The 12,505-nt window shown below is 39.1% G+C and overlaps 1 protein-coding gene across 4 annotated transcripts in view; it reads left to right on the top strand.

The window, feature by feature from the left end:
• The window catches only part of mast1a (microtubule associated serine/threonine kinase 1a), a 65,921-nt gene that overhangs the window by 26,108 nt on the left and 27,308 nt on the right, over positions 1-12,505 (top strand). For all 4 annotated transcript variants that reach the window (XM_016671309.1, XM_007551581.2, XM_016671310.1 and 1 more), the window contains 3 exons: positions 8,586-8,674; positions 10,973-11,048; positions 11,520-11,592. In XM_016671309.1, coding sequence (XP_016526795.1) covers positions 8,586-8,674; positions 10,973-11,048; positions 11,520-11,592 — 238 coding nt within the window. The remainder of the gene's footprint in view (positions 1-8,585; positions 8,675-10,972; positions 11,049-11,519; positions 11,593-12,505) is intronic.

Consider the following 12,505-nt stretch of genomic DNA (forward strand, 5'->3'; position numbering starts at 1 on the left):
TCCCATTCCTGAAAACTTTGCTTTCATTCATGATACTAGAATAAACAAAAGGGTGCTTTTCAGTACTGGAGTATAAACCATGTCCCAAAACTGTACTAAAAAATGCCCCAAGATCTGTTGGTAGTTATATTTGTCAAACATAAAGCAAAGCCACAAGTGATATCAGGGTCAGGGGAGGGTAAATCAAGACAAAAATGAAAGATGAACTTTGAACTGACCAGCTATTTGAAGAGCTACGGCACACAGTTCCCATCTCTGTCAAACTGTATAACTCACCGTCCTGTCACTATCACTTCCTCGGTCTCATCCATCGGTATTCTAACTGGTTGCTGCTGATGGAATCACTGAAGCGACTGCACAGCGTACCGCTATCTGCCATTAATCTGACGTGGTTCTGGCTTCTGCATCCCATCTGGGATCATATTGCTTGGTACATAACCCTTCTGTCTAAAATGAGCAGCACACATGGTTGCTTTTTTTTTTTTTTTGCTACTGACAGGTCAGTAAAATCTTATCTCTTCACCTGCACAACATGCACACAGGACAAAAAGCTGTGACAGGCCAATAAAACTCCTAGAAGGTTGTCGCTTGTACAGATTTCACCATCTGATAAACATCACAAAGTTGAAAGAGAAATGAATCATAATGGAAATCTATCAAGCACATTTTTAAACTTATGTTTCTGTGTGAGTTTGTGTATCTGCAGGAAATTTCGGAAGCGTTCATCCTGCTTCTGCTTCGTTTTTCAATTTCAATTCAGCACACTGTAACATTTCTCAAGTTCTTGTGGTGCCTTGGGAAATAAGCCATATTGTCTTTGTCATAAACTGTCACTGGACGAAAAACAGCAGCTGCCCTTGTAGTAGATGTTCCTTTTTAGATGACATCGGGAACAAAACTGTATACTCTTGTTACTATCAGATGTTATGAGAAATGATAACCACAAACGTTGTCCTTATGTTGAGAGTATTGAGATTACTTAAGTCCAGTTAATCTTGGAAACAGAGCATGCTGTCTGTAAAGATGATGCACAATTTGAAGGGTTTTGTTGCTGCTGTAATGTTTGCTTGAAACCATAAGCATCACACTGAATATTCGTTTATACCCACCCTCCTGCTTTTGTCTTTATTTTAGATGGGGGTTTTTCAGAGCCACGGAGCCTTAGCCACAGTCACAACATTTTTGCTTTCTTTTAGAAATGCTGCAAGAGTCAAGCTGGATGCAAATAAGGTCTTTTCACTGTGGGACGCTTTCATTTTCTCTGTAAGGTTACTGCCACGGATCACTTCCTGCAAATGAGGACACTTTGTGGATAAAATGAAATGTCATTATTGCGGTGATTCAGGTGCACTTCCCGGCTCTTTACGTACAGTCACTGCAGAGAGCTTTCACGGCCCAGAAACACACATACTCACAGAAAACAAGAAAATAAAACACAAGACAGACAGTGTCATGCAAACACTCAGGAAATCGAAAGATGGAAGACTGAAATGGAGGAAGGATCCTGTTGCATCTATGTGACGGGGGAAGATTTTAGGTTTTCAGAGAACATTTGACAAGAAGTCACAGACAAAAAGTTGACATTTTGATGTTTGTTGTTCCCTTCTGGGTTAAATCTGTGCCTAAACTGTGCTGTGCTGATGCTTCTCATTAGATACCGTGTTAAGAGTTCTTATTTTATCACCGTACCCAATCACATGAATGAGTGGTTTTACTAATTTGGAGAAATTAAAAGTTTTACTATTTTTATTTTTATTTTTTTACAAGAAAATGTTGAACTGAGCTCAGTCCTCCCTGACATCATCTGTTTGAAAGTGAACAAATGGTCTTAATTCGGGAAACACGCCTTTCCTGCCGTTTTAACGAGGCCTGACTATAAAAAAAATATATACTTTTAATGAGCAAACTTGTGTGCTGTTGTAATTCTGTGGCAGTTTTGTTGTTTGCCAACTAAAACAGGACATTATGTTAATGAGGGCAGCTCTATAAGAGTTTTGTCCTAATAAAATGCAGTTTATGTGAGAAAAGAGAATGGGAAAGAGTTACAGATATGTGTGTAAGCTGGCAAAGGCCAGGTTGAAATTGCTAAATTATAATATGCTAACTGATGCATGACTACATGAGAAACAGTTCGTGCTGGGACTGTAAAGATTAATTCAGTTTTAAAGGTGTGAAATGAACTTGCAACTAGCTCTCAATGATTTATTGTTATTGAAAGCAACATTCATTTGGCCCCTCTTTGTTATAAATCGTGTTACTCATCCCCACTGCTGACTAAGTTTCTTTTAATTGCAAAGGTATAGTGAAGTGTTTTTTTTAAGTGCTGTAATTTAGCTCAGGTTGACGCCACTCTTCCCTTCACCAGTGTGAAAACTTTGCATCTGAAGATTAGGGTTGTCACAATACTGAAATGTCAAAGTTAATACTGTCACTAAGAAAAAAAACTCAATACCATTTTTGCAACATTAATTGAAATGCCCAGAGCAAAAATCAGATTTATTTTAACTTCCCTAATTCTGACAAAGTCGGAAAGTAGGGGAGAATTAAATCCTTCTTTAGAAAAAAAAAAGTAATTTTAGCATCACTTCCCTGTTTGGCAAGTCAGTAGAGAAGATAACACTTCACAGTATAAATGTTAATATCCTTCTTGTAAATATGAGCCTTTGATTTAGACATGCAATTATTTTATTTCACAATAGTTACTTATCTTTAGTGTGCCGCTGTGTGCTTCTGTTTTTCTCTTAGTTTGCTGTTGGGACAAATATATTTTTATACTGAGAGGCAAATAAAGCCCACCAGCCTTACTCAAAATAGAATAGAATAGAGTTTATTATCATTTGCACAGAATCATTAAGCACATTGAAATTCATGTGTTTCTCCAACTTAAGGATAAAAAATGTTTATGAGATATAAAAAAAATAAATCTTAAGATAAAACGGACACGTCGAAAACAAACATTTAAGAAAAAGCATCAAGCGTTTGTGTAAGTAAATAGTAATTGATGTTGCACATTAAAATGATCTGATTGCAGTTCAAATGCTTCACATTTATCACATTTTGTGTTGCAGTAATGAATAATTCCTGCCATCTTTAATGTCATGTGCCACTAATTTAACAGTCGCTGTGAAATAAACGTCCTGTGTAATTACTTTGTATTATTTGTATGACTTTGGCTTTTTATTGTTACAAAAGCGATGCAGTGGGTGTTACTCTGTCATCTTTGTTCTTTCTTTCTTTAACAGAATAACACCAGATCTTCTATTTTTGTCCCTCTGTGCCAACGAGCTTAGCAACAGGAGGGCCATGTGAATAACACCTGCAACAACCTTTCGCATCAACATGGCAATGTTGTTCTTCACCTCATCTCAGCTTATCTTTATTTATCTCTCCTATCATTTTTGTCTCGGCTTGGCCCATTTTCTTAGATCTGCTGCTTGTCAGCGTCACTCAGTCATCCTCTCAATCTTCATTTAAACGCCTAAAGCCTGTTAAATCTGCCCACATGGCTTGATTTGGACCCTGTCCCAAATTTGGGATCAGTCCCAGTCCCAGAGGATGTTTTGGACTGTGGCAGTAAGAGCAGTGGATGTTGAGTAATTGGATGCACAAACAGGAACCAACCTAACCGAGCGGGGAAGCTTTTTTTTAAAGAGACAGCTTTTTTTCCCCATTCAGTTTTATCCCATTGCACACGCTGCAAAACATGCACTCACCTTTAAGAGGGCCTGATGTAACCTAATGTGTCCTGCCTGCCCCTGTGAGTCAGCACTCAGTGCAGAAGACGACACCACTGACTGACAGACAACATGCACACACACATACACACTCGGAGAGTTAATAACCTTCAGGGTAAAACCTATTAAATATGCACAGACGCTAGATCACATCATTCACAAGCTAACGTGTGCAGGCAGATGGAGGTTCAGCCGTGATCTCTCACACAAACAGATAGGAAAACTCACATTTTTTTCTTCACTTGCTCTATTTACATGCACTACTCGCTGTGACAATTCTCTGTAACTGTGGGCTCTTAATGTTTTCTTTGAATGATTTTTTGTTTTCAGGGAGGAGTAAGCTTGCAGCAAATAACATCAATAACTTCAACGTCAGTAAGAGGTCAAGAGCTGGACACATAAGTTAGACTTTTTTGTGGATTTTCAGTCTATAGAGATTCAAGCTCAAATATATACATACACTTAATATGTGAAATGTCTCTTAGCAAGTTGCAGAAAAGCTCCACTCCTGTCATATTGATTAATAAGGTTCCAAATTAATTCTGGCTGAAGATGTTGTTTTGCTTCTTAGCAGATTTTAAGCATACAGCATGCAATTTCAATAGAGTTTAGGTCACAGCCAATACAAAAGCACCACATTAGCTATATTTGTCCGTTCTAAAACCGTGGGCAGGATCATTAGAAGTGCGACGAGCCAGAGAGCTAGCCTACTTACTGCTCATGTACAAAGCTGAAATGGCGAGCTGGAAGACCAATGATTGCAGAACACGTCTTCACAGGTCCTACCCTGTTGATGAAAATCGAGAAAGATAAAACACTTTTGATGAATGAGTAGTAGAATGTCGGCAAGATCTTGGTGAGTTTAGCTATCTAAGACGATGCATCCTCCGGTGACACTTCTTCAGGATTCCCTCAGTGTTAGAGGAGAACCTTGTTATCAGAGATGGTACCTAAATACTTAATCCCTCTACTATCTCAACCGGAGAACTGTGAACCACAGTGGTGACAGCCAATGCCAGTTCCCTGGAGAAAATACTGAAGAAATGTAAATTTAATTATTTTAGCACCATTTTTTTTGGCGGGGAGGGGGGGTGGGGTCCAACTCCCAAAAAACAGGATTGTAAGTTTACAGAGACGTTGATGGCCCAATTGCCAGTCGTAGGCCTGCGGGGGGATAATTGCTCGTCAAAGCTTCTGCTTGAGTCATTACTGCGGTTTTAACCTCAGAGCATCTCGCAGCATGCCGACTGGAGCAACCAGTGGCACTACAGTCTGTCATTAGTGACACACAGGCAGAGGTCACATGTGTGTCAGTCTGACAGTTTTACTAAGCCGTGTTGCCTGTAAATAAATGCTGAAGATTTCTGTACTTGGAAGTTATTGTACAAGTTTCAGAGGCATCTGGGTAGGATTGTCTTTGATGACTTTGTGTGGCCATGCTGTTGAACACCATAAGATGCAAACAGGTGAAAGTTAAAAATCAGTTTTTTTGAATACAGTCTGATTCAAACAGTTGGACTGTTATCTGTTCAAAATTCAAGGGGTGAAAATACTGTAGTGATGCTCTCTGTATGTATACACTATAAATGTGTTGTGCTGCTACCCACTCCATGTCTTGTGTCTCTTTGCCCTGTCAAGGATTCTGGTAATGTTTTGATGAGAAAACCTAGATGCACAAACCTTCTGACTCCTGCAAAAACACACAGAAAATCGCTTACTTCCTTTGCACCTTGTGATAGACTGACACGTTTACTTGTATCAACAGACCCCCCATGCGACACACTCGACACTTCCAGACCGAGTGAATCACCCTCCTCCTGAACGACAGCATCACAGATCGAGTCTACGTTATGGATTAGGCAGTGGATTATGATGGATTAGAAATCTGGCATTCACAAAAACCAGTGTAGGCTTTCACTGCAGGGTGACGTCATTCCGTTTGGCTTTGCAGGCTGTCGATCGGGGCTCACTCAGCCTCATGCCCTCCTTCATTACTTTGTTTGTTTGACTCGTCTGCTTCTCACTGTTAGCTTTGGTGAAAACAGTTGCATTTGTCACCGTTTGCTTTTTATAAGTGTGACTCTGCATGTGTTACTATGGCAACGCCGTACATTCCTCCTTACGCGTTTTCCCTTCTGGCTGCTTTTCATCTTTTTTTTTTTTGGTCCATCAGCTCTAGATGGAGGAGAGTCGTGCTGAATGAACCCAATTAGGGTTATAAATTTCTATTAGTGGAGGGTCGCTGTTTTTTTTATTTTTTATTAAAGCTTCAGTTATTTTTTTCAATTTAAAATGAATAATGCATAAGTGATTGACTTAATGGTATCTCGGAGGCTGTTTTTGTGTGTGACACAGAGACACACGCACGTTTAGATTTATGGTTTAATGACGGCAGTGTACCACTTTCTAACTTCCCACTCAGACACAAGCACACGTGCCATCTTAGCCAGATTGAAAGAGGATGAGCAGTCTGCTGTGGACAGATCTGTGAGAGAGTGATTTATAGCCGTATAGACACAAACACACAGGAACACACTTACTCAAACACCTCCAATAGCATTTACTCATCTCGTTCTCATTCAAGTTTAGCATTCAGTTTAGTTGAATCTGCCGACAGACACCTACAGCCACTGTAATCTCTACAGACTACTTCTGCTGATGATCGATAAACGATTTTCTCTTACATATCTTCTCTAAAGACTCCAGGTTCAGATTCACCTAAACCACTGTGTCACTTTTTTTTTTATGTTCAGTATTTTCATGAATTTTGTGACAATTTGTGAAGCTCTCTTTCTAAGATGTGTTCTGCGTACATTTTTACTGAAAGAAACAAAATCAGTTAGATTTTTTTGTAAACAGACTCTGGCCTACACAAGAACTATATGACCAAACATGTTTTCTCCTCATACATGCTTCTCTTTAAACAAATCAAAATTAAGTTGTAGTTTGACCTTTACTGGCAGCAAGAATAAAGAGCAGCCCTTCTGTTTAGCCTTTGTTACAGTACAAATGCTTTGGGCAAGATGCCCTTTTCCAGAACTCATTTAAGATAACAATGTTGTAGAGCAAAAGGACTTTTCTCTTTATGGGAAGATTAGATGGCTTTGCCCTCAGGAGCCTTCATTGTGTTTCTGTCTTTAATAGTCTCGTCAGTTCTGAGCTCTTTACTCGGGACTTACAGAGGAACAATGTTCTTGACTTCACACGTTTCAATTATTTATCATTCGACGAGCTCTGAACAGGATGAGAGCAAAGCTGGATGTGGCGCTCTGTGAAAGAACAAGCTGAGAACAGAAAGAGCGACCAGCCATCGGAAGAAGTTTGGATTATTTATGGCAATTAAAATTGATTTACTGAGAGTTTACAGTGACAAGCCTCAGATTGATGTGCCATCTGGGTAAGATGCAAGTTGATGATTAACCTTAAAATGTATAAAAAAAATAAAAAAAACTGGTGGTAAATATCAGGAAGCCTGGTTCAGCTGTAACACATGATGAATCATGAATCAAAAGCCGGGAATATGATCTGGTGTCAAGCTGGTGCAGTGTGCTTGTTTGCTTAAGTGACTCAGCTTCTGAATAAGGATGAGCAGGTGGATTATCAACACTGGAGACGAAATAAATAAGCTGGTGATTTCAGGCAGGTGTAGAAGCAGAACATCAATGGTCGACACAAATGAGATAAGCATGTGCAGTTGGTGTCTCTTCACTGGATCTTTTGTTTTTCCCTCTTCCCCATTGCTTTACTTGTCTTTTCTTACTGAAAAGACAAGTAAATCTAGAGTGAGGGATGCTGTTAAGTCTCCTGCAGCCCTCTCTGTTCAAAGCCTAATGCATTTCCCTTAAATATTTCAATGTATTCCTCTTCTGTTCTGCAAGGCTGAGTACAAGCTCTCCGTCAGCTGGCGCCCACATAGGCAGACTGCCACCAGGAAAATCCTTCTACTGGCTTGATGTCTCAGAATGCCAGAGAAAATAGCTGGAGAAAATAGCTGGAGAGTGACATCAGAAGGGAGAGAGATAAGGCAGGCAGGCAGGGTTTTGGAGCGATGCAAGACGATAGATCCAGGCTTCTCGCATTATTTAAAGTGCATTCAATAATCGCCTTGTTCTCTGTGGCTATATGTTCAGATTTCTCTTTGTGTTCTGCTATTTACAGTACTTCCTATGCAGATGCGAGAAGGTTTGGTGGCTGATGCAATGAGAAGCCAACTTGTTTTCTCTTTCTTCTTCTTTCTTTTCAGCGGTTCTGCTTTGCAACATCTGATATTGCTGAAGCACACACAGCCACAAAGAGTAGTAAGCAAAAATCCCAGTCAGTACATGACAATAACACCTGTATCATTCACTTCCCACTTTATGAGCTGTTGTGTGAAACAATAACTCCCGTGTTTCTTTGTGTGTGCCCCCTTGTCAGACTCTCCAATGGCACATCGAGCCTTGCTGCACCAACATGTGAAGCCTTAGTGCTTCATTAATTTCAGTTTTTCATTACGGTGAACTCCCGTATTGCCCCCCCCCCTCCCTCTCTTTCCTTCACCACTCCTTCCATTAAATTCCTTGGCAGCAGCTGTCAAGGGGGTGAACCTTAAGGAAGTGAAATGTTTTCTTGCTTTGTCGCTCCTTACAGAATAAGCAGATGTGAAATGCAGACACAAAGATGTGCTTCAATATGTTTACACCTACATATAGTAGGATTTTACTAAACATCCTATCAGAACAACCAATAAGGACATATCCAAGAGCAGATGGTATTGATCTGAATGTCTCAGGGTTATCGGTGGAGCAACTTCTCAGCAGCTGATTTATGGAGGAAAGACAAATACTTACTGGCTCTTTCTTCTGTTTCCAGTTGCAGAACCAGTAACCGGAAGAGCCTCATCCTGACCAGTACTTCCCCCACCCTGCCGAGGCCGCACTCTCCGTTACCCGGACACATAGGTCAGTAAGACGTATACCTGCCTGCCAATATAGAAAGGTAATCTCATGTATTCTAAATGTCGACATATACAGGGGAAAAAACCCCCTCAGCACATTCTTACCTGGAATGTCCCTCCATTCATCTAACAGTGCATGGATTTTTCCTAATACTTGTTCATTTTCCAGATATAATAAGGATTGTTTTCACCATCTGGCTAATATACATTAAGAAGAATTAGATTTTTTATGTGCTTAGTTTTGTCCACACTCGTTATATTCATTTTGTAAAATTATGTTCATTTATATTTTTGTGTGTTTGAATATCTTTAAAGTATGAGTCTGTGATAGGAATTTAACTAATTTAAAGCACAAAGAGTGTTTAAATATATAGACAAAATTATGCCAGAAAAATTATGGCAACACAAAGGATGTAATTTCAGTGTAGCTTTCTTAGAAAATGTGTCCATATATTAGTCAGAGTATGTTATACAGATCTATATTTGAGCCTATATGCATAATTTTCAACCTGTGTGCAGAATATATTCACCAAATATTAAGCCAATATACCTAATTATTTGTATTATTTAAAAAAAATGTATTGAAGTAATTTATTAACAACTTCAAAAAATAAAAAAGACAAATATTTAAATTGCTGTAATTTTTATTATAAAATGTTTGGTGAGAATTTTCCTCCTGCTATTTTAGAAAGTATAGATAAAATTGGACGTACAAAACGATCTGTATGTTTACACTTTAAAGATCTTTGCAGTTTCAGGAAAAACTCCTCAGCATTTTATATCTAAACTGGTCCAATTGTTTCTGTATTTACATTGCAAGAGTGGTGTCATGCACTCCAAAAGTCTTCACAGTTTTTCTAGTGGGTGCTGTATCTTAGATAGGCCATTCCAGCACCTGTACTAACTTCTCCATGTCTTTGATATGCATGCAGGAAGCGGTTATGCAAATTCTTGTTGAAAAATGCATGGACTTCTGTGGAAAAGATGTCGTCTTGAAGGCAGCATATGTTGCTCTAAAACTTCTGCTGTACTTGCTGGCATTAAGGCTGCCATCATAGAAGTGGAAATTAGCTTTGCCAGGGGCAACCGATACGAACCCATGCTGTTACAGAGCCTGGCTTTGAGACCAATTTTTCAAAGTAGTCAAGATCTCCCCTTATTGTCTTAGATCTAAAGCACAGGTCATTCTTTCACCATCTGAACTAATCTCTAACGTACAACTCAGAATTCAATTATTTTGTATTCCTAGAATTCAATTATTTTGTATTCCTAGAATCAATTTATTATATATTATGTAGAGAGAAACATTTTTCTTTAAATATTTTTATAATTTTTGTTAAGTAATTGAAAATCCCCTGACCTTCTTTGCTACTCGAATCAAAATTCTAATTGCTTATAGAGTTAGAGCACAGACATCACCTTGCATTGCATTCTGGGATTTTTGGGGTCTTACTGTCAGATCTGCTAAATAGTTGTCTACTGGATGGTGAAAGAGTGACGCAGTAGACAAAGACAAAGAGAAACGGAAAGGAGTATAAAGAAACGTGGTTTTATTTATAACAGAAAGCCTTACAGAGAAGCAGCAATTTCTTTTTACTCCATAGTTTTTTGTAGATGTTTCGTTGAAAAGCTCTCCGCAAAGTGAAGAATTAGCTATTATTTTCTGCTCACATAATCTTACATTTTATCTGATGTTGAAGTTTGAATCTGTCTTAGTCCTACACAGTATTCAATCTCCAACATGTGTTATTGTGATACAATGTTAAATAAAATGCCAAAGGATTAAAATGTTGCTCTTAATAAATGCTAAGATTTAAAGATGATTAATAATTAACATTGAGTCTTTTATTGAATGTTTTTGTAATAATTCAGGTCTAAGGACAAACAGTACAGGTTTGGATTCCTAACCTACTGTGACTCAGGATTAGAAGTGACCTAGATTTTGATGATTAGATAGGAAAATGTCTTTTTCCGTCATTAGAGACGTGAGACTTGACTTGGACTTGGAGAAAAAGACTCTGAACCACAACAGTTAAAAGCAAAACCCCCCCCCAAAAAAAAAAACACAGTGTGTGTATATCTTTGACAACTTTGTTTAGTATTGCATTCGTATTTCCCTACAACTGCTTCCCTGCTTCACCATCACTTTACCTTAGCAGATGAAACGCAGAAACATTTCCTGTAGGTGTTTAAAAAGTGCAAGCTAGATCATAGTTGTCTCAAAGACAAAAAAGTGTAATGTCCTGCTTTATCCTGCCAACTGACCTGTGTTCCTCTGTTCTCTCCACCGGCGTTTCATCAGGAAGCAGTCCACTGGACAGCCCTCGCAACTTCTCACCAAGCGGACCTGCCCACTTCTCGTTTGCCTCATCTCGAAGGTTGGCTTTGCCTTTTATCATCTGTAGCTACACCTGTGCTTTACAAAAACACAACAAGGCATTGCAGTTGAATTGTTCTTTGGATCACTTTTGCACACACGACGTCTATCACAGATCTATACGTCTTTGTCCTGGCCTGCTCCCTCTACGCCTGTGTGACAATGTCTTGACAGCAGGCTGACACAGTTTGAATCGGGCGACGAGCCAGGACTGTGCCCCTCATTACTCACTCAGAGGAGGCGTCAGACTCTGTGATGATTGGAGAAAGCCTCGAAGGAGAAGAACCAAAGAATCCTACGTATAATTGGATTGGGAGGAAGTGAAGGTGGCGGATTTGCTCTTGTTTAACCGCCAGTTGTGTTTTGCCGTGAAAATAAAATAGAAACATAAGGTTACAAAAGAACTCATCCCCCCTCTTGGTGTCTAACAAGAATCCTCTTTTCTCACTCTGGTTTTTCTGTCTTTTGTCAGGGCTGATGGGCGTAGATGGTCTTTGGCATCTCTGCCTTCCTCAGGATATGGCACCAATACACCCAGCTCAACGGTAGGCTCAACAAGAAGTTAATACAGTTTTTTTCATTTATCTTACAAGAAAGACAATTTTCTAATCCGTTAAACTATTTATGTCCACTTTTTGACTTTGTGATGCAAAAAAGTAAAGCAAACTCGTTTTGACCTGAGGTTCAGACTCTCCTGTGTTCACATTTTCCTGTCTATAAGGTGTAGCCAAGTTGTCTGACAAAAAGCATTCAGTAAAAGCAAAAGCAGCTTTTACTTCCCTTGAGTTTGTTGTCTTATTGTTGCAGCAGAAACCTCACTTTATCCCCTCTCAAATCGAGATCCTTCTGACTAAGTGTGCCTTTGTAACAGGAAACTTGTCTATCAAAAAGCAGCGCAGGATTTCTCTTCCCTCTGCACAGTGTGAAAATGAAAACTCACTGGGATCGCATGCTTTCATCTCCATGTGTACCAGAGAAGCTCGGGAAGAAAACTGACATGAAAGCGCGAGAGATCTGGGTTTCTTCCACACTAATCTTTCTACCTAACTCCAAAAATCCTTATTTTAGGAGCTCTCTTATTTCTGAGTAAAAAGTTTTGCATCATTCTCATACATATATTTGTTCTATTCAAAGAATGAATTTGCATATATTTTAAAGATATAAGCATGATCTCTATGGATGAATCCATGTTCTGAAGATACATGGTTTCGTTGTTTTGCTTTAAAATGATTACATGCCGCAGTTGCAGCTGAATGCCGTGGATACACAAACATGTTCGCTCGAGCGTTCTTTGACTTTGTGTTCTCTTCAGTGAGTCTTAGGTGATTTTCTTCTCAAAGCTTTTGACTCGCAAGAACATGCAACGCATGTAAAGCAGAGCTAAAAATATCTAATCAGTTGCTAAGATATGATCGACCTGGCTTAGCTGCAACTCATATCTTAGCGTTTCAGGGGAAA

The sequence above is a fragment of the Poecilia formosa genome, unplaced genomic scaffold, assembly GCF_000485575.1.
Source record: "Poecilia formosa unplaced genomic scaffold, Poecilia_formosa-5.1.2 Scaffold43, whole genome shotgun sequence".
NCBI lineage: Eukaryota > Metazoa > Chordata > Actinopteri > Cyprinodontiformes > Poeciliidae > Poecilia > Poecilia formosa.